Consider the following 23,926-nt stretch of genomic DNA (forward strand, 5'->3'; position numbering starts at 1 on the left):
ACTTCCTGCCTATTTAAATCTCCAGCAGCTTTAGTGAGATAGCATAGTCTTTGGTGAGTGAGCCTTCCATATCATTTGTAAAGTACTTACACTCGAAAGGTACTATAAATTCAGGACATTATCATCAAGGCACCCAGTTAAGCACTTCAAAAGCTACTGGAATTTTAAAATAGAAAAGAAAAGGTGCTATTCTCCAGGGTGCTGCTAAAAAGAGAAAGCCTTTAAATCTAGAGACATCCAAAGGATCTCCGTGAAATGTTGTAATTAGCAATGGCAATCCCAGTGGTTTGTTTTCATAGAATATCCTAAAACTTCCCCATCCTCATAACCATCTTGCCTTGAATGTTCAACTTCCCAGCTGCCAAGTCCACTGACATGCTTATTCATATTGAGAAATCTACCTCAACTTGCTTTGGAATAATATATGTAGGAGTGCAGTAAACTCAGGGTCAATTTTACAAACGTTAATAATATAATAGAGGAAGGAGCCAAGTATTCCAGGAGAAATGGCTAAGAGTTTAACGCATTCCTATCTGTACTTTCCCACAGTTCAATGAATTATGCCCCCCCAAAAATATTTCTGATGAAAATACTACTTTTTAAAATATCTATCTGAAATGAACCTAATTGTAAATGGTATACCTATTTTATGGTATGTGCAATAACTTCACAAAATAACACAATTCTTGGAAATGTGTGGCCTTTCCCTGTGTCAGCCTTCTAAACCCTTAAAGCCGATTGTATTACAGATGTCTTGGAGAAAAAAAAACTTAATAGGTAGTACTAAACAAAATGCACTCAGCAGCCCAGACTTACAAGTGCATTCACAGAGGTCTTCTCTGTGGTTATGATTTCAAATAATACAGGTTTTCTGAAAAGCTGAACTCTGCTTTTTAAAGCTAGGTAGATGGGATTTTTCTCTTGAAGTTTGTAGGAAATCAGTGTCCGTAAATAAAAAGGGAAAGAAAACTGTGACTAGCAATTGAAGATGTTGATTGACAATGATTTAGAAGTTCTGATCTGTGTTGGCTTTTCTTTCTTGGTCCTTCCATTATCCAGCAATGAAAACACACAATAAGATCAAAAGACAGAAAACAAAGTATTGGGTGGAGAAGGACAGGGAGGCCTTCTGTTAAATGTAAAGAAATATATAACCTTCATCCTAAAAGAAGAACAGGGAAGGAAGTACCTTTTGAGCTAACTATAATGAACTTAATGGCAAACGGTGAAAGAAGAAAGGCTTGGGAGTCCTCTGTAGCAATAAACTCCTGAGAAAATTAGTTTTTCAATGTGTATCTCTAATATTATACAGCAATATTTCCCATGTTTTGATGTTTTAAAAGTGGAAAGTCATTTCAGCAGTGTAGCTGAAATGTAGGTAATCCTTAAAAACTTGTCCTTGTATTTACAACAGGATTGAAATCCTATCCTGCTTCTGCTTTTTAAGTAGTCTTTTTTTTTCCCTCCAATTTGGGCAAGTTATTAAACCTCTTCAAATTTAATTTCTTCAGTTATAAAATGATTAAAATAATACATAGACATTGTATTGTTATGAAGAATACATGAGGATAGGGCTTACTATAGTATCTAGCACATATGTTATCAATAAATTGTTATTTTATTATTATTACTAGTATTATCAAGATCACTGAATGTACAACTTCCCCTGCATAGTCTATGCCTTGGGAGATTTTAGCATAATTTTCAAACCAAGTTTGACCTTCTTCAATCTCTCACATTTGACAACCTGTAAAATTTCCTGATTTTGACAATTTTATGCTGATGGTGACTCTCATTTAGGCTCCTAGACAATGTCTGACCCTGTCTTCACATGCTTTTAAAAATGGCTACCAAGCTCACTGTTGTGACACCTAGCACCTGTCAGTGATTCAGAGCAACTACTAGAATCACAATTTTATAACATAAGTCCTAGGGCATCATGTCAATGGGAAGGCTATTATCAACACTGGAGATATTAAAAGAAGAATGAAGGGAAAAGGGAGATATTAAAAATCCAAAGGGGAAAAAAGATTGCACTGAAATGTTTTATTAAGAAGATAGATTCAATTGCTTTCTTATTGCATGATCTAACTTTGATGATGTATTCAGTCAGTCTGGCACAACACCAACTGTATGCTCCACCTCTGTTCTTAATGCTCACTTTACTATGTTCTCAACAGTCTACTGGATATAAACTACTCACTAATCTCTGGATCCTTTAGGTGCCTCAGTCCTGGGGAAATGCATGCTACATAGAATCCTGCAACTGATCTTTGCATTAATTCTGATCTCTAATGCCCAGACCAGCTTTGCAAAGAAAGTAAACACTGAATAAACAAAATATAAGATGCCACAGTTTATTGCTTTATTTAAGATATGAATAACCCTGAATGAATATCTATTGTTTGCATAAGTCACATTGAAAGCATGAATTATATTAGTTACTTTGTGTTCAACAATCAATTCTCAGCTCACTGAATTTTAAAGTAGACTTGACCATTCATAAGTGACTCAATGTACAGTCCTAAATAGCTCCTTGCTCAAAACTGAACTGTTTCCTGTTGTTTTTGTTCTTTCTTCAATTATATCCTCCTTGAACTCATACAACTTCTATTAATACCAACAAAAATGAATTAACTGAGAATAGGCTCCCACAATATTTGTCAGTCAAGTGCAATTTTAATAGTACAATTTTTATCTTAACTTTAATAACTGGAATGTAATTTTTTTAATGAGAGTTACTTTGGGGCTATATTTGAATCCTAATTCTCACTTCCCATTAACTTTTAGTCAAATGTTTCTGTTTTGAAACATGTAATTAAAATATTCAAGGTTTTAATGCAATCATTCCTAGGAGAGATACCTCATATTCTCTTCTTTTGCCTCTTCTAAAGGAACTGTGTATGTCAAATTCACTGTCAACTGAACATCACTTATGTATTCTAATACCCTAAGCTCAATTTATTTTTTAATTTTCCTTTATATTTTTCATCACCTGCCATGCCAGACTGTAACTTAACATATCCTAATGAGTTCATACTGCTTGCTGGGGTATGGATGAAGTTCCTAATTAAAATGAACTCACTATTATGAATATATTTCTAACAGTAAATTCTGTCCTTAATCATTAAAAATGGTAGTTCTGTACCCAAAGGTTACTTTCTTTCTTGTAGCATAATGAACTCTTTTCTTAGCCTTTACCTTGTATCCAGAAAAGTATGCAGTTTTGTGATCCAATTAAACTCCTTTCTCATGACCTCATCCTTTCAAGAAAATATTTGACATGACCACAACTGGAAACCAATTAAAATGTAACATTTGAATAGCTGGCCCTAAATAACATACTACTGTCCAAAATATTCTCATAGGTAGATTACATTTTTTTAAATTAATTCATTTGCTGAAATTTAGGAAAAGACCAAGAAGGTAGAAAGGAGAAATGGATTTGTTATAGATCATCTAGTTTCCCAATTTGGTAATTTAGGTTTCAAAGGACTGGCTATAACTTCCTAATGTAGTTCTTTGTGGCTGCTTCTGATCCGGTCCCCATCAAACAACAGAAACAGAAAAATCATCAATAAGATCTGTTCCCAAGATACATCCCCCCAAAATATCCAGAATGTATTTGTCCAATATCACCCAGGTCCAATCAGCAAACTAATAACATGAAGTATATTTATTAATTCATCATACAATAAATAATTATTGAAATATGGTGGCAGAGCAAGAATAGTGAAAGATGATAAAATTGAGACAATAATGATTTATTATGAGGCTTAGATTTTTGTAAGACTTACAAACATTAGCTGGTATAATAATTATTTTTAATAATGCACTGATATTGATTATTATATTGGTATTTTAACAACTTTATTGCTTTGTCTTGCATTTGAGAAGGGAGACTAGAAAAGAAAAAAGGAAGATGGGGGGCAGTGTAGGATGGAAGGGAAGACTAGAGGGTGGATAAAAGGAGGAAAGATAAAGCTAGTGAGGTAACAAGCTGGAGGGAGAGAAAGAGACTGAAAGAGAGAGATTGAGATCAGCTGCTTCATAATGTTTTAGCAAGATATTACTTTACAATTATTATTCATAACTAGTTTTACCTAGACAAGCAAGAAAAGAGGTACAGAGGTAGGCAGTCTTGGGGCAATGTGAATTGTCTTTCTGTTGTTTGGTTTGTTTTTGTTTTGTTGCTAACTAGCACAACGCACCAACATGTCAAATAATACTTTCACTCTATTTTAATTTTATAAGATAACATGTCCTCCCTCAGTAGTCCATTTTCTACTTTATTGGAGAATTTCACTCATTTTAGATTAAGTCAGCCTGCCATGTGCCTGGAGCTATTCACTTTACAATAGCTAAATTTCATAATTGGTTATAGTTTTGAAAAAGTTGATTTTTGGAAGATGTTTCATTTGGAGGATAGGTATGGTGGACTGCAGCTGGGTCCAGAGGAACTTTTCAGGGAGAAAATGAGCAGGAATGGCATACATATTTTTTTTCTCCCTTCCCCCCACCCTAATACATTTTTATCATGAAAGTATTATAACTGCTTGCTCATGGAACAAAGCATTCTTTTGATATTTTTGTTTATTTATGAAACCCAATCAATTTCAAAATGAGATATTATCATTATTAACCAAGGTACGTCTACTCAATGTCAAAATAAGATTTAAAATGAGAAAAAAATAGGGTTATTTTGATTATTTTGAAATATCATGGCATTGGAACAATATAACTTCTCTGGAACTCCTCACTGAGGTCAAATTTCATACTGCAGATTAAGCAGATAAAAAAGTAGCCTTGACAATTAAATTAGTAGAGCACAGCTCTAAAATTTTTAATGACTTTAAAACTTATTGAAACAAAGTAATGTAATTGGGAGGCTTTTAAAAGTTACATGGGGAGGGCCATTACTTATGTAAAACATTTTCAAACGTTGTGGGTGGGATACGTGTATCACCAGGGGTAGGAGTCGGGGGCTAAAATATAGTTTTCTACTCCCACACCCAGGGATAGTTCTAATACACAGGATATAGCAAAATTGTGGAGTGGTGTAGGGAAAATAAAAATATTTAAAAGATAATTCTGATCCATACTTACTCCACCTCCCAAGCTGAGAACCAAGGTCATGAAGATTACGCATTTTGAAATTAAATACAAGTGGGTACAATCCCAGTACAATTATACACGTTGTTTATCCTAGTTCAAACCGGTTTAATTTGATGAGCTTATTTTCCTTAGGTATAAAATGGCAAGTGCAATGAATGACTACCTCAGATGTTGTTAACATAAACACAATGATTAGTTTTAACTACCATTTTTGAGTGTTTGCCATGTGCTGATCACTGTACCAAAGCACTTTACATATATACATTTAGGATTATATGAGCCAATGCATATTAAAATACCTGGTAGCATGCCTAGCATGTGCTAGGCACTAAGTTGTTAGTTTGTTTTTCTTTCAAGTGCCATGCAAATAGGTATTACAAATAAATACAAATATAAATAAAGCCAAATAAGACAAAGAAGTTGCCTTTAGTAAACATATATACTAGTGGTTAGACAGTCCTGTAAATGGATAGACAACACCTTGTAATAAGTGCCATTATATTGATAAACATAAAGATTAGAGATGGCATAGAAGAGGAAATAATCAGATAATGGTAATCAATGGGCCACTTCTGTCTTTCCTTCTTCTGCCTTCCCTTTTTCTTCCTATCTTCCATCTATTATCCCAACAAATGTCCAAAGTTATGAGTGAATGCAATTTTATTGTGGAAGAAGAGAGATTATTCCATTTCCATTCTCTTTCATTACCCTATCAAGCTTTCATTCCAAAGCTGCTACGAATTGGCATAAGAATATAATGGTTATCTTTATATTTTTAAAGTTTAGTACCATATTGCTCTATATTATATTGTGGGTGAAAGCTATACCAGGATATTGTGTATGTGAGCTAACAGAAGCCTTGGTGTACTATGGTGTGGAAAATCTCTTTGAATGAATGCAATTAGTATCTACCAAGAATTCCATAAAGAAACTTGTTAGCAAACAAAAACAACAAAAAACCTCCAGAAAACTCCCAAATCTGTGTTTATATCAGTGATCCTCAACCTGTGATTCTGGTGTTAAGTGCTTCTTTTTGGGCATCTTATACCATTTCCTCTTATCGACATGTTTAGAGAAAGCCTGGTGTCATAAGGCATAACACAGTTGTTCACCACAGAAATACTAATTACATCATACAAGGCATGGAAAAAGATGAGAAAGAAACACCCAAAATGTCCTAGATACTCAAATGTGATCTCATACAATATTATGTTTAATCTTCCCAAATGCCATAAAATGTTGGCATGTGAGTCAATGAGTAAGACAATTTATATTCTCAGCACTCCATTCTCTTCCTTCCTTGTCATCCATCATTTTATTCTAGAGAAAAGAAAATCCTCAGAACTTTGCCCTAGGCATGACTGCCTTTCTTTCCCGATGATGCTATCAGTCTTGATGGAATCAGACAGAGTACTCTGTTTATGTTTGTTTGTTTGCTCCCTTGAATCTCTGTAGACCATACTAGTTGCCTGCTTTCTTTTTTCTCATGTTCTTCATCCCTTCACCAATAACACCTCAGGCAGAGTTCTCAGTGCAACTTGACTATCTTTCTAAAGTAGTTTTTAAACTTCAGCAGAAGTATAATTTTTAGCATGCAAAAGTATTACCTGGGGAGCTTGTTAAAAATTCAGGTTTCTGGAAGTCAGCCCCAGAGATTCTGATTCATTTGATATGGGGTGGAATCATGGAATCTAAAATTTTAGCAAGCACTGCTGGTTACTCTACTGTATGAGGTTCTTAGCCCTTGGAGAAACATGATTCTAGGCTGTGAGTAATCTTCTCCTCAGCTTCATTATTATCATTTCTGGCTAATGCAACATTTCTGTCACTTCCTTAACAGCTTTAGCACCAGGCTACCACCAGTCTGCCTCTCCACAAAATGCCCTACCATTATTCTTAGGGAATTTGGCATCCATTTTGATGAGCCTTCTAGTCCTAGCCAAATCTCTCTTGATCACAATCTTTAAAAGTTATAGTTCAGATTTTGGCATCATCTTGAATTGTCCTAATATTTTACATTTTAACTTTTAAAAACATCCTGTTTACATAAAAACATTTAATCTTAACTTTCTTACTTCCTAACTTTTAATAAACTGTTACTTCTACTGGATAATAAAGTCTTCAGTCTTTCAAACTGTCCTTATTTACCCAATCAATGATGAAAATAGAAACCTCCAATTATTTCATGCCTACTGTGTGTTAAGTTCTCTACTCAGCTTTTAATTAACATCATTTTGCAAATATCCATGAGGCTGTTATTATTAACCTCATTTTACAGATGCAGATGAGGCACAAAGACACCAAATAATATATCCAAGGATACATAGTTTGTAAAAAGAAGAAACTGCACTTAAAACTATATCACTATAAAACCCTTATACTGACTGACCTAACCTTCTTACTCAACTTAGATAAAATGGTCAAGACATTAGTTTTTCTTGACTCCTCTCGACCTTCCATGGTACTCATCCATTCTTGCCTATATATCTTTACTTAACTATGCCATTTACCTGGAATGCTTTTTAAAATGGATAAATCAAGAGCTCCCAAATCTTCTTTTTTTTTAATTTTTGTATTTGAAACCATTTTATTTTTCTTCCCATTTATCACTTGTCATAGAATGTCTTCTGTGAGTTCTTTATATATGTCTTTCCCCTAAACCAGATTATGAACTCCTGGAGCAAGAAGAAGGGTATAGTAAATAGGAAGAACTCTCTCTATGGACTCAGGCTGACCTTGCTACAAATCAGAGTTACAGCACTTACTGACCATATGATCTTATAAGATACAATGTCTCTAGTCCTTAGTTTATTATCCATCAGAATTAATATTTATCACACAGAGTCATGGTGAGAATTACATAATGTCTCATATTTCATGTGTCTGGAATAACAACTTGAATGTATTTGGCACAATAAATACTGAACTATATTCTCCCTGACACTGTTTCCTGCCTCTCATCCCCAATACTGATTAGTAAAAAGGAGGTCACATTTATTGCATATAGTGGAAATGTAGGAAAAGTCAGCTATAGCAGGAGCTGGAAAAACAACTGCCCGTTGCTGATGTAGTATGATGTACTGATGAACTCAGGGTATGATGTAGAATAAATGGAAAACACAGAATAAAACCTACATCTCGACTCCATTGTTAAGCTTAATCCTTAAAAGGATATGTCTAGTTAAATTAGTCTTGACATATCTGCACAGTAATTCTTAAATTAAAAAATAAATTAATAAATGAGATTTTGAGTTCATAAAGTTGAGGGAAGTCTCTTCAGTTTAACCACATTTCATTCAGCATATTTATCTGAGTCACTAAGAGCTAGAGGACTTATGATTAAGTTCTACATTTGTATCTCTTTTCCAGTAAACTGATCACTTGAAAAAGCCTTATTAACCCACTGACAACTATATCATATGTGAATAACTTTAATTGCCAGTCGTGTTAACTTTATATATTTACTATATCTGAAAATTCTTTTGGAATATATCATTTGGTCACTGGTTTACACTTGTTTTCCAAGTAAAATAGAGGAGGTCCTTTGTCATGAGTACATTAGATTAATAACACAGGTATAAGTCAACATGTTTAACTGGCTTACGTGGAACTTTTCCTCAGTCAAGCAGCTAACTTAAACTGACCCTCAAAAATGCATCTAGTTTCTCAATGTCAGATTCAATTTCTCCAGTAGGTTGCTCGTGTATATAAGGGTCCTGCCCCTCTTTTCTGAACATTTTGTGTCTTCCAAGGTTGTGACACTATGCCAGATTATTTTTCTCTTGTTATCATGAGCAAAACTCACTGAAAGTTTGAAGCCAGTATTACATGTTGTTATATGATTGTTCAGGGGCAGAATGATACTCAGTTCCATTAGGGGACAGCCCTTAAATGTCAAGAGACCAGAAGGTTTGTTAAAAATTGGACTTACCCTAGTAGCTCAAAAAGAACAACATGGCCAATATTCTACCACCATTTGAGAATAGAAGAGAAGTCCTGCTGTTCGTTGCTGGCATGGTTTACAAGAAATCTAACTCCAGGGAAGATATTCAGATCAGCAATAGCTTGTATTCAAAAGTCAGCCCTTATTTTCCTCTCTTTTTAAACTTAAGTGATGGGAGCATGCAAGTCATATTTTAAGGAGATAAGATATTTGCATATTAGGGGCTATAGGAATGGCCAAGAAAGGGGTAACCTTACATTTTTAGGCTTACCATGATTAGTGACATCTGAGATTATACCGGTTGTGTTTTTAAATATAGATGTATCTAAAAACAAGATAAGTAACAAATGTACTTATACGAAGAAATAATAACTCTGAGAACTTCACCTAAATATGTGCCTTAGTTCTGCAAGTTCTTTTTCTTCGACTTGAAGGTCATCTTCTAATCTTTCTATTATAATAACATAAGATTCACTGACTTTCTTCTTCCATTCATCTAGTAAAGAAAAACAAATGAGACTGATTCATAGCTGCGCTTTGCAAAATGTAGACACAGATCATAACATACAAGTAATTAAAACTCCAGTTTTTAATTCTAAATTCTATAATACTTAATTTAAATTACTGACTGTGAGCTTAAAATGCAGATGTTTATATTTAAAATGCAATTATATTGAATTGTAGTAATTAAGAACCCATTTGATATTGGATAATATATTTACATAGAAGAATATATTTGACTTATTTCATTTGATTTTATTGCATTTTAATTACAGCAATCTTTAGTTTCTAGACAAAAGTTTTTAGGTTTCAAATTATAGATATTTAAGATATAATTCTAAAATCCCTATATTCAGCAGTATTCCTAAGAACATTATACCTAGCAACTAACATACTTTTGTAAGAAATTTTCTGTTTTCTCTAAAAATCTTTCAGAGAAAAATAATTTGAGTTCAGATATCTTAACGGTTTCATATAATACATTATCATATCCTCCATGTAAAAAATAACAGATACCCCAATGAAATGTTAATTATCTATAACTACAGAACCATGTTACACTTAGGGCATAAGAATAATTACCAGTGCAAGTTTGGGTTGGTCTAGATTTATAATTTCCCATTTGTTAGAGGTGTCTTCTTGTCTCCAGTGCAGTTCCTCAGGTTACAAGATTCCAAGTTCAAGTGCAGTGACAGTCCAGTTGAAAAATACTTTGATAGTCTGGCTAAAAATAAGCTGACTGCCAAATGGAATGTCATGCAACAATGACAAAGAACAAAATAGTTTGTGCTTTCAAGGGTGAACTCATAAAGGGAACTAATCAGTCTGTTTAAAACAGCTGTATCAAAAATAAATAGTAAATGTTTCAATGGGATTATTTACCTTATCAATTGATTATCTACCCATGAATACTTTCATGGGTCATTTCTTTAGTAGGTAAATTTAGAAAGCGGTTCAGTTACATCTGAGGTTCACAAAGAGCTATTAAAACTATCTAGAGCTTCTTTCTAGTCATTTACCCCTGAGTCAAAGTAATGCCAGTTGGAAAAGAGTAACTGGTGATAGAATTTGTCTCCCCATATAAATATGGAAACCCACATCTTATGTCACGCTACTAATAGAAATAAATGTAAGTTTAGCCTATATTAGAAGTACAAAACTGTAAAAAGAAATTCTCAACATAGACCATGATTAATTTTTAGCATGTGCTGATTATGTTAATCATAAGAATCATGGAGAAGAATCTAAGACACTGAGTTCCACCAGCAGCAATTCATAAAATAACAAGATTATGAATAATTAGATTAAATGTTTTCTGTGGGATGGATACTAGTCTGAGTACTTTAATTTTTTTTTTTTTTCAACGTTTATTTATTTTTGGGACAGAGAGAGACAGAGCATGAATGGGCGAGGGGCAGAGAGAGAGGGAGACACAGAATCGGAAACAGGCTCCAGGCTCTGAGCCATCAGCCCAGAGCCTGACGCGGGGCTCGAACTCCCGGACCGCGAGATCGTGACCTGGCTGAAGTCGGACGCTTAACCGACTGCGCCACCCAGGCGCCCCTAGTCTGAGTACTTTATACACATTTGTCATTTATACCTCATAGAATCCTGCAAAGTATATATTATTCCCATATTATGGATGAGAAAATCCATATTTGCTAGTAGGTGGAAGAGTCTGGAATCAATTCTGGGTCTATATATTTCTGAAATTCAAGCTATATATTAATGTTAAATCTCCCATAATTCCTCTTTTATTCACCTTCCATTTATTTCATGGGGGATATTCTCTTTGTGTATGCATATATCTATTGATATAAATGAACTCAGGGTATGATGTAGAATAAATGGAAAACACAGAAAGAAAAGTTATCTGATTTTTAACTATGTATTTCTTTTGGGTAATGTAATTATACCTAGAAGATATAGATTTCAATCTTGAAATTCATCTCCAGAGGATATAGTTTTAATGTGACAGGTATGAATTTCACATTTACCATAGTTGAATATTCAAAGAATTTTCCCTTTTTGAAGTCAATGCTTAGACAAGTTTAGGATTCCTCACACCTTTTCTCAGCAAAGGTAATCTAAGCTCCAGAGGGAGGGCTTCCATACTGATCATAATATATAGCTAAAGAAGTAGATATCTGACTTCATGGACATCTCTGTCCTCCCCTAGATAAAACTCTCCTTATCTCTCATCTGCCATGGCTTTTGTTGTCTGCTATTGTGTAGGGGCCTCTGGTTACTTGGTCCATGCACTCTGCATTTTCCTTGTGAGACCCTCATCTCCTCAGGTCAGAAATTCTTTGCTTTTCCCAGACATACTACATTAAGGCTCATTGACCCAGGCACTGATGTCCTCAATGCTTGGTATTGAAGACCAAGCATTCAGTATAGTTCCAGAGACCATACTGGTTAGTCTTCTTTAAGAGACTTGCAATCTTCCAAGGCTACACCTTGGGAAATAATGTACAAGCTCTCCCTTCTCTCAAATTTCGCTAAACAATCCATGGTTTCCATACCTTGAATCCAGAGGGACAGGGATGGGAAGCAGGGCTGCAGACCTTCTAAAAGACATCTAAATCTATTTTTCCTTATCTTCTTTCTTATTTCTCCCTCAAACCTTACACCAGTGTGTGTGTGTGTGTGTGTGTGTGTGTGTGTGTGTCTGTTTACTGCCTGTACCGGTGAAGGAAAAGCTAGTTCTTATATCATTTTGCATTATTTTTCCAATTTCTTGTTTAGGATATAAATTTGATGCATTAATTTTTAGGATTTTTCCTTTTGATTTTCAACAATATTGTTATTCTTTCAGAAAGGCTGGCTCTTAAAAATAAAAGATTTGGCTTTCAAAAGCTACAATTTGTGCTATCAGTTTGAAAATCCAATCAGCAACTCAACTGAATTTTTCTATACTCTGAGGCAAGAAATTTTATTTATCCTACCCCCCCCCCAAAAAAAAGGGTAGGATAGCAACATAAAAATTCAGGAAAAATGATCATCTCGATACCTAAAATATTAATGTTATTGAACTATAACAACTTCCTACTTTCAAAGGAACAATATCTACAAACCACTTTTATGAATGTGATTTAGGTCACAGGTTGAGGGCAGTGGAATAATCCTCCTGAATGCCTTCATGAAGGTGAAGAAAAGGCTGGAATAAGTAAATGACCCAGAATAATATATCCTATTTTTCTTTCCTAAAGAATGTTGGAGGGGATCCACATGGAAGCAGGAAATACTTTTCCCACTACTGAGTACATTTCTGTAAAAATTACTTCTTTCTACCTTGAGTTGGCCACATGCTCTAGACTGAATCCTGCTCTTCTCAGCTCTGAGACTCCCAAAATTCAGAAAGCCTATTATCTCATATATTATCAAAAACACAACCTAAGTACAAAAGTGGTAACCTTCTCAAACTTCAGTGAGCATAGATGCCACCTGAGGAACTTTCTGGGTTCCATTCCCAGAAATTCTGATTCAGTAGATCAGTACTAGCCCCAAGGAATCTGAATTTCAACATAAATGCCTAGTGATTCTAATCACTCAGGTAGATGCTACTTTGAGTAGCACCATTTTAAGGTTGCTTAAAGTGAACTTACCTGAAAGGTTTTGCATTTCTGAATTCACTGTAAGAGAAGAGAAAACACTGGAGTAAAGAGAAAAAGAAGATTGTTCAGATTCTCAAAGAGGTCCATACTATGCTAATCACCAGGACAATAGATGATTTGGATGTGCAGGTACAGTCTCTGTTGTAAAATGAATCACAAAAATGGAAGCAACCAAGATGCCTTTTCAAAGGTAAATGAATAAACAAACAAATTATATATACATCCATGCAATGGAAACTTATTCAGTAATAAATAAAATGAGCTACAAAGCTAAGAAAAGTCATGGAAGAATTTTAAATGAATATTGCTAAGTGAAAGAAGCCAGTTAGATAAGGCTACAAAGTATTTAATTCCAACTGTATGACAGTTTGGAAAAGGCAAAACTAAAGAGACAGCAAAAAGATCAGTGTTGTGGGGGGAGCAGGGAGAGTGGGAGGAATGAATAGGTGGAGCACAAGGATTCTTTAGGGTTGTGAGATTACTCCGTATGATACTGCAATAGTGAATACCTGGCATTTGGAAAAACCAACAGAACTGTAAAATACAAATGTAAACGATGGGCTTTAGTTATTAATAACATATCAATATTGGTTCATCAATGGTAAAAAAAAAAGTACCACGATAATTTAAGATGCCAATAAAAAGGCAAACTACTATGGGGGGTGGGGGTGAGGAAGGAAATAAAGAGTATATGAGAACTCTGTATTTTCTGCTCAATTTTTCTGTAAATGTAAATATGTTTTAACAGAAAAGTCTATTAATTTTTAAAAATTAAAGAAAAATATAAAATAAGACCAAAAATAATAATTCTCTAACAAGGCTGTTTGAGTTTTTCAAGGAATATTTATAACTTATAAGGAAAAGCCTTCTCTAAGGAACACAGTAAAACCTTAGTTTGTGAGCATAATTCGTTTCAGAAACATGCTTATAATCCGAAGCACTTGTATATCAAAGCATATTTCCCCACAAGAAATAATGTAAACTCAGATTATTTGTTCCATAACCCAAAAATATTCATATAAAAATGATTACAATATTATAAAATAATACAAAATAAAAAAGTACAAAATATAAAGAAAAATAAATACTTGTTTTCAAAAACCTTCCTGGCTGGTGTGAGGGAGACAAGAGGGAGGAGGGTTATTGTGTAGGATGACTTTCACTATCACTAATGGAATCACTGCTGTCCATTGGCTCAATGGAATCTTTTTCTGCATGGGGGCCATTGTATATGCTTGCAGCGATGTTGACTACAGCACCGTATTAATAAACTCTTGTCATATGCAGTATTTAATATAACTGGCAATTAAGGCAGCGGCAAAAGGGTCTGTATTGCAGGCAGTCCAACCTAGAAAGAAGCAAAGCATTCCTAAACTTACTCTTGTATGGAGAAGCAAAAGATTGTCCATAGGTGCTTTGAAGTGACAAAAAAATACACTAGTGCCAGTTGTAGGCCCCTTCCAATGTTCTGAAAAATCACTGATTTATGCCAAACACCTCAGCCTGAGACTGAGCATTAAAGGATGGGAGATGATCACCCACAATCCCTCAGAGAGAGAGAGAGAGAGAGAGAGAGAGAGAGAGAGAGTCCATTGGTTGCATTGTGATCATTTGACATTTGGCATCACGTGCTACTCGTATTGCAAGATGTTGCTTGTTTACCAAATTAAAATTTCTTAGAAATGTTTGCTTGTCTTGTGGAACACTTGTAGAACAAGTTACTCATGATCCAAGGTTTTAGTGTACATAGCTAATAGTATTTTCTTTTTCTTTCACATTTTTTTTTCATTCAAAATGTCAGGGTAGATTTAGTAAATACTTTAGTTCTTCAACCATTCCTATTTTGACCAACCTTCATGTTATGCTGAATTGCCTGAATCTAATGTTAATGTCTCCATCTTTTCAACTGATTTATCAGACCACTTCAGCATATACACAGATATATTCCAATACTCTTTCAATAAACCTACTTACATTCTTTCTGAATTCCTTTATTTTGGGTTCATATTATTTATTTATCCCAATCTACATTTGTGCCTCTGCTATTTATATTTCATACAAGTCTCTTCATAAATATTTTAAAGGATGCTTTCGAGTTGAAAAATACAAAAATTGACCTTGACACTTCTGGCCTTATGATTCCTACAGAGAAATCATAAAGAACATGTATCCTATGAAATCAAACTGATGCACTTGGAACAATTCTTATCAAATTTAGGAGTCTGAGTTCATTTACACTTAAAACCTAAATTGTTCTTTCACTGTATATGAATTCTTATTAATATGTTCCCAAGTTTTAGGGAAGTTTAGAGGTTTGATGTGTTGCATCCATTTGACAAGAAATTAAGAGAATCATTGCTTTAAACATAATAGCCCAGAATTACTAATTGGTATGCATTTAGGCTTTTTCCTTGTTTAATAAACATTAAATTCCTCCTACTAAAATGAAATTTTCTAAAAGAAAAATTGTGTATTATCTAAGATGAATAAACTATTCAATTAAAAATTATTTGATTAATTTCCTTTTAAACAATATATTTCTTCTTAAAGAAGCATAATTTGTAAGACTCTTACTTATCAAACAAGTTTCCTTTCTTTTCCACTAGAATATCTAAATGTATTTTGGATGGAGCTATAAATTACTGTCATGAATCTGAACATTGCTGAGCTAATATTCAGATTAATTCTCAAAAATAAATAGGACTTGAAAATATATAATAATGAAAGTAAAGGTAAAAAAAATCAATTTCACAGTAATTTAAACAGGTGTTCTCAGTATCTCAAACTGTGAGAGTATATTAAAGAAAGAAAAAATATATTGCTATTTTTGTTTCCTATATACTATAACTGCAAAAGCAAAGATCTTAATCTTTCCTATACTTTCCTTTATTGATGGGTAAACATGAAGTAAAGTTTATTAAAGAATCTAAACTGTGATGAGTCACACCTCTGTCATTGGCTAAAACTTTCTTTTCCAAATTGATAGGGTTTCTTTTAATTGCCAGTTCAGCTCTTCATTGATGGATTGATTCATTTATTTATTCAATAAGCATGTACTATACCAAGCACTCCAAAGAGCTCATAGGGGCCAGGGATATACAAGTAAACAGGCAATTGCAGTAAAACATTTGCCCTATGATAGAAATATACATGATTGGTAATGAGAAGTTACATCTAATAAAGCCTAGATTCCACTCAGAATAAAGCATCTTTGAGGTATTAAAACCTTCGGAATAATCTAAATATCATGACACAGGCCACTTGTGTTTCCCTTTCATCCTTCCTTTTCCTTTCCTGAGTTAGCTGGCCTGATAAGGAAATAACACTATGTCATAATTATAGTTCTGTTAATAAGTAATTATTGTCTTTGGGCATAACAGTTCCATGCCTGAGATATGTCATTTAAAAATCAAACAAGTAGTCAGGGGCCTGGATGACTCAGTCAGTTAAGCATCCGACTCTAGATTTTGGCTCAGGTCATGATCTCTGGTTTGTGAGTTTGGCATTCTCTGTCTCCCTCTCTCTCTCTATGCCCCTCCCCTCAAAAGTAAATAAACATTTCAAAAAATCAAATAGTCTACAGCCATACCACTCTGAATGCACCCAATCTCTTCTAAAAAATCAAACAAATAAAGAAAAAGTGAGGGAGGGAAACAAAAATAGTTCTATTTGGGACATTTGTGGCTATTCCTCAAAGTGCAAAGACAATTTGATATAGGTTTAACAAATTATTTAAAGGTTCAAAAAAGTGGATCTATATAACATAGTTGTTAGAAAGCCTGCTGAGTGATCCATATGACCAGTTATTTACTTAATCCCTCTAACAGAAACAATCTCAGTAAGTAGTCTGTTCAAGCATAGTTATCATTATTTCTTGTTACATCTCTTCCTGTATCTTCTTAGTGGAAGAATGGTGATAATAATTATCATGCCATACACTTTCATGCCATCCTCCTGCAGTTCTATATCATATCAGTGCCAGAAATTGCATCAGCCTTTGGCATATACTCAGAAGTTTAAGATCTCCCTTCTGTTCATGCAGTCCAGCTCAGCATCCTAACAATAGAACTGACACTGACTCAACTGTATAACATATTCTACCCATTTTAGACTATTGTTGTGGAACTAGGTGGTCTCCCTTCTCAGCTGAAATTTCATATACATATAATTTTGAATACTTTGAATATAAATTAAAAGGAGTGCTATGGTTAAGTTAGCGTGAAACTGTTGGGGGTACAAAAAAGTCAATTCTTACTCACAACTCCATGAATGTATCAATATATTTGGTTAGGTGAATCAATAGAAAGTCTCAGTATATATGGCTACACAGCCTTCTGATTTTTTGTTGTATGGGCTATTGTCTCTGAAGCTAACAAGTCAAGTGGACTTGTTATAGCAAATAATGTTTGAGTACATTCTAATGTCAGGCATACTATGATAATAAATACAAGTTTCCCATTGTATATATTAAGCATATTTCCTAATAGATTTGTATCTTATTTTATTGCTATCCAAATAGCGTATGCTTTCCACTCAATATTCAAATTTAATAATCTAAGTGTATACATATATATATATATGAATTTGTGGACAGGTTACATAATATTTTCTCCAAAATTTTACTCCCCTTCTTAAAAATGAATTATCAAGAGTAGACTATAATTGTGATTTTCGAGATAATTTGTTTCAAGTAAAGCCATTTTTAGAAGTTACCACTGCATTTAAAATAAATATGTATTGTACTTTCCTAGTTTGGTAATATGGAGAGTGATTACCTATACTATTTTTGTCTATACCTCATACTGTTACTTAAGAACTCAGCTGAGGTGTCAGTACCTCTGAGGAGACTTTATAATTCCATAAACTATTTAGACCACCTTTTCCTTGTTGTTTTCATTGTATCTAGTACCCTGCTTTGCCTCTTGAACCCATAATTATGGTCACTTGAGGTTCATACTAATAGGAAAAAAAACGTGAATTAGATTAGAATTTAGCTCAGTTTTAAAACCTTGTCATCAATACTAAAGACGCATGTTTGGAATTACAAAGTGGTAGAAATTGTGAGAAGCAACTCCATCCTGCTCAAGGATTCCCCACTTTTCCCATAGTACAAACATAACCATTTAGAATCACCGCCTTCTGAAAGCTAAAACAAATGATGCAGACACTTCTAATGTGGGTGTCTAATTTGGATTATTAAGTCATGACAGAATATGCTGGACTTAAATTCCAAGTCCTGAGTCTAATTGTTTAAGTTGGCTTTCAATGTGACACCATTTCGTAACTGGTGCCCAGAGTCTCCCAAGTTGAGATCTAGTTCTGATTACACATAATAGTTAATTTGTAAACTAATCACAATAGTTATTTACAGATCCTCTAAAGACCACACTTTCTCTCTTTGAACTACTCCATAATTCTCATTTCTTCTATTGAGTCTGGACATGCATTAATCTAGAAAATTGTCTTAAGATGACATATCAGGGCTGCATCCTTTAATGTTATTAAAGGTGGCTGTTATATCTGTTCCTATCTGATGGCCAAACATATTTATATTTCACAAGCATCTACAATTACATATGTGGGTATGTGCATGTAAATAGTATTTAGACATAAAAGTGCATATATTAAATACATAGGTATACTATATATGTATACACATTATATCTAGCATACACACACACACACACACACACATATATATATATATATATATATATATATTCAAAAGCAGCAGGAAAATAAAACAAACTGATAACACTCTTATGTCGTACTGTAAGTTAAGCCCGTATGAATGCAATACCTATTGGTATTACAGCACTATTACAGAAGATATATTTAATAATGCCTTTGCCTCTCCTGTTAGGCTAAAACAACTTAAAAACAAGAATTGTAGCTTATTCATTTTTGCATTCACAACAGCCTAGCACAGTGCCTGAGAGATATAAATGTAATTGTTTTGGATGGAATTGAATTGAACTCGACTGAACCAAACTGAATTGGATTGAGCCAATTGAATTGAATAGAATCAATCCTTTCATTAAGGGAAATACTTCTAAGGTCTGAAAAAGAGGTAAAGTGAATTTAGATGAAGCCATTGCCAATTCTGCAGAGAAACATGCAGCATTTTGAAATTCCATGAAAACATCATCCAAACAATTTTTAATCTCTTTATTCTCATCTTCCTTTTAAGTATTTACCTCTACCTTAAGAAGTTTTTGAATTACTTGGAATTACTAGCATTTGTCATTTATACAAGGTATTTGATGCTCCCACAATAGTTTACAAATCAGACTTTCAGGGAGACTTTAAACACTACAATTACCAGGATGCATTCATGATCAGCTAAATCAGAATCTGCCAGAGTTAGTCCCTTGAGTTAGGAAAAAACAAATCTCCAAACATTTTGGACACAGCTTTTTCATAAGTGTACAGCAGGGCTCCTGCCTGTGAAGAGTTTAAAACCTAATTTTACATTTGAAAGTATAACTTACTCTACAAAGTAACTTTTGATGGTGTCAAATGGATGGCACAAAAACCACACACTATATATGTTAAGAAGAGGAAAGGGGGGGCGCCTGGGTGGCGCAGTCGGTTAAGCGTCCGACTTCAGCCAGGTCACGATCTCACGGTCCGTGAGTTCGAGCCCCGCGTCGGGCTCTGGGCTGATGGCTCGGGGCCTGGAGCCTGTTTTCGATTCTGTGTCTCCCTCTCTCTCTGCCCCTCCCCCGTTCATGCTCTGTCTCTCTCTGTCCCAAAAATAAATAAACGTTGAAAAAAAAAATTAAAAAAAAAAAATAAATAAATAAAAAAAAAAAGAAGAGGAAAGGGTTTTTGGGCTGGCTACAGAAGTTTTTGGGGGCACAGCATGACTTGAAATAAGTTTTGCTGCTTGAGGAGTTTTTAAAACCTTAACAGAAATGACTATTTAATCTTGAGCATATGATAAATTGAGAGCTTGGACACAATTTAAATCATTATATAACTTCAGAGGATTCAGAGAAATTATTAAGGCAGTGTTCATTAAAATCCCTATTATTGCTCTGCACAGTAAAACAAATTAAACAAAACTGATGAGATCAAAATAATTTAAACTTCAACTTGGATTTTTTTTTGAGACTAATAACTGATGAGATTAAATTAGGCAAAGTCATAAATACCAAATGACAAAAAAATTACATAAAGTGGGAGCAACAGTGGGAAATAGGAGCAGGAAAGAAAACAAGACTTTCAAAAGGAAAAAAAAGACAAACATTGCTTGGAAAAACGAAGAAAACCATAATTATCAGAGGAAGGAAGCACTTAGGGAGTAGCATAAGTCAGTGTTCTATCAGAGAGAGGAATATGTAAATAATATATAAATGCATGGTATATTATGGCAAGAAACACATTGAGGAAAGTGAGTGGCTTAATCAGAAGCATCATTTTACAAAGAGGATCATAAAAGTTTTGCATGTGGGTCTACTGAACTTAGATTTGAAATGTAGTGTTCAATGCAGGAAACCTACCTCCTTCTCATTAAAAAAAGAGCATAGAAAGAAAACTCTTTTTGGATATGCAGGAAGGGACTATGAAATATATTAGTCCTAGCTAATGAGAGTATTTGAACATATTTTCCAAATGCTCTTTTCATCCATTAAATTTTCCTAGATATCATAATTAAATGGACAGCATATTTTCACCCACTTTGAAGATTTTGTTTGTTTGTCTTTATTTTAATTTGAAAAAGGCCTTCTAGTAAAGTTTTATGAAACCATTCCAGACTCATGTGGACCAGTGGCCCTTAGTGTTCGTATATCTTGACTTTTGGCTTAATGCAGACCACAGTGAGTTAACAGTGGAGCTAGGAACCAAACTAAAACATTGTCCAATTTTTATACTTTGCCCTATGTTGAGCTTTATGCTTAACTAGAAAATTATATTCTGTTTTTATTCACTGGAAAACTTTGAAGATTATTTCATTGCTTTAGCTAATGTCTGATTATGAGCTATAAAACATGCATTTATGTAAGTACTTTAGTTGTTACCGATGTTATTTTTCTACCAAGAGCCATGAAAGAAAAGGTTTATGCAGTGTAGCTAACTACATAAACACATTCTTTTTGCTCTTTAAATCAGATTGATATAATAATATTGTATGTGGTGTCATTTCTATATCAATAAAAAAGCCACCTGCATACTGAATTTTTAGTTCAGCACAGATGATGATAAAGTCTTGTAAAGACAAAAGGTAGCTATTCATGTCTAAACAAAAACATTTCCCAGAAATATGTGTTTAAAGAGGATATAAAATATAGGATTAAACACTAAAGTTTTGAAATCAATCTATTTTTTCAAGTTCAGAGTAAATAAGCTTCTGTGAAATATTTGTACTAAGTTAATATGCTTTTGAACTTCTTTTCCAGTTCTCTCATTTCAATTCTATAGTGTTCTGTGTGCACTACTAATGGTTAGGCAAAATTATCACATAGATCACCCCTTCCCTTAATTTACAGTGTTTTACTAGGAAGTGATCATGGAAGACAATGGATTGATTGATTGATTGATTGATTGATTTTCCTATTCCTTACTGTCAAAGAGTCAACTTTGTCATTTGGTGGCCAAATACTGGTACAATCACACACACACACACACACACACACACACACACACACACACACACAATTACTATACCACTTTCTGTATTCTCTGAAAGAGATAATTGACCTTATTTAATTTCTAAGAAAGTACCTGAACATTTTTATAAAGGACTATAAGTTAAACTAAACTTTAGACATTTCCTCAAGCAACTCTTTCTTTCACACACTACACTTCAGACAGGGCTTCTTTTAAAGCCTCCAATGTACCAGGTACTCTTTCCTATCAATCTTTACAAATGCTGTTCCCACTGTTCACGCTCCTTAAAAACAAACAAAAAAACCCTTATAAATATTCCAGTTCTTATTATTCCTTTAGGTGTTAGTATAAATTTCACTTCCCCTGAGAGATCTTTCCTGATCATGTACCGTTTGTTAGTCCCTTACGCTGACTGTTCCTCATGATGCCCTGCAGTTTGTTTATTGTAGCTCTACTCACAAGTTATTACAATTACTTTTTTTCCCCTGTTTTATCATTTGCTAGACTGGAAAACCCTGAAAGCAATGAAAAATATCCCTACTGTCTAGAAAAGGCCCTGACATATAATTAACATTCAATATATATGTGATAATTTGAAGTCAGAGAGAGCACAACAATGGCCTGTATTATTTGTTTTACACAATAGCCTTATCCTTGAGTTAATTATGTACACTTATTTTCTGTTTCAAATCACATACATTGAACAAACCTTTTGTCTGCTTATGCACACTCTGACTTCTGATGTAACAGATTTAAAGTGGTTTATTTTATAGGAGGCATTATGCTAGGTGTTGGCTATCATTATATGGGTTCTTTAATGTGGACTAAAGGGATGAAGGTCTAGATGTTTACCTTATTCCACTTTTGTTTTCCTTTTTTCTCTTCCCAAATTTAGCATTTCCATGTCCATTACATTCTGTGAGGGTAATATCCATTATTAAAACATACCATTAACTGGTACCATCCCCTTTGCTACTATAACCTGACCTCTAACTGATAAATATACACCATTGCTGGCAAAAATATTTAATAATATGCCAGAAGAAATAGAAGAAATAATTATAATTTATGCATCATACAAATAATAGTAGAGGATTGATATTTAAATGTTAAATAAAATATTAAAAATATTTATGAAATAAAAATAATAAAACAGCAAACACAGCCATGTTAGGGAAAAGCTTGAACTCAGAAATATAACTGGAATGTGGAATCAATTTTTGCCTTCAGGCATTTGCAAAAATTTGCAAAGAATCAGAGGGTAGCCCAAGGCTCCCACAGACTGGGGATTCTTAGAGGGGATCTTGGACATATTAAGCTGGGACTTCCCAAAAAACTTCAGATTAAGGATCAACTAGAAGTAAATCTGCCATACTTTACTCCAGACCAAAGAAATTATATGACAGTTACCTTTGGTAATAAGCAGGAACAATTAAAAAGAAAGTAAAATAAGGTCCCTGAGAATTTATGGCCATAAATATAACCACTATGGATTTTCCTTCTGGATATGCAAAGACTAGTAGACTACAGAACTTAAGCTAAACTAGTCTAAAATTGTTCTCAATTGGTAATGCCTCTCCAATCTCCTGGCAGAAGCAAATGTAAAATCCCTGGAGGAATATCCATTCATTTTAGACCATGGAGTACTTCTACAGATACTTTACCAAGGACAATGACCAGCAAACAATCAAAGTTAATCAGACACACAAGAAAGTATGGCAACAAGAGCTGAAAAGCTACCATCAGAAGAAGATTCTCCACTGACTTCAGGTAGTAAAATTACAAATACAGTTTATAAAACAACTGTGCTTGCTTACCATATTTCAAGGAAAAAAAGAACAAGAATGAGAGAGAGAGATAACAATGATAAGTACATCTCTAGAGTACAGGAAGTTCTAAAAAGGGAAAAGAAGATTTAAGTGAAAGGAAACTCTAAGAATTGAAAAAATCAGAAACTTACCATTTCATCTTTTCCAAAATATTTTTAAGAAACAATGATTAAATTATGTTTTTGTTTCTAATTCACATCTGGGACTCCAACCTGAAAACAAAAACAAAATATATGCACCCTCAAAAAATACTGATCAACTTAATAATAAATAATTAACAATTTCATTAAGTGTTATACATTTGAAGT

General features: G+C 33.9%; 1 protein-coding gene across 7 annotated transcripts in view; it reads right to left on the bottom strand.

Annotated features, from left to right (window-relative positions):
* Nucleotides 1-10,260, bottom strand: part of TNNI3K (TNNI3 interacting kinase) — a 283,823-nt gene extending 273,563 nt beyond the window's left edge. For 2 of the 7 annotated variants that reach the window (XM_047083664.1, XM_047083666.1), the window contains exons 1-2: nucleotides 10,142-10,260; nucleotides 9,446-9,554 (exon numbers count right to left, since the gene is read on the bottom strand). In XM_047083664.1, coding sequence (XP_046939620.1) covers nucleotides 9,446-9,554; nucleotides 10,142-10,181 — 149 coding nt within the window. In that variant the 5' untranslated portion in view covers nucleotides 10,182-10,260. The remainder of the gene's footprint in view (nucleotides 1-9,445; nucleotides 9,555-10,141) is intronic. The other 5 variants (XM_047083662.1, XM_047083660.1, XM_047083663.1 and 2 more) reach the window with 5 other exon arrangements.
* Nucleotides 10,261-23,926: the final 13,666 nt, after the last annotated feature.

Source organism: Lynx rufus, unplaced genomic scaffold (genome assembly GCF_022079265.1).
Source record: "Lynx rufus isolate CCGP_SWC_20201006 ecotype Redwood Valley unplaced genomic scaffold, mLynRuf1.p SCAF_2, whole genome shotgun sequence".
Lineage (NCBI taxonomy): Eukaryota > Metazoa > Chordata > Mammalia > Carnivora > Felidae > Lynx > Lynx rufus.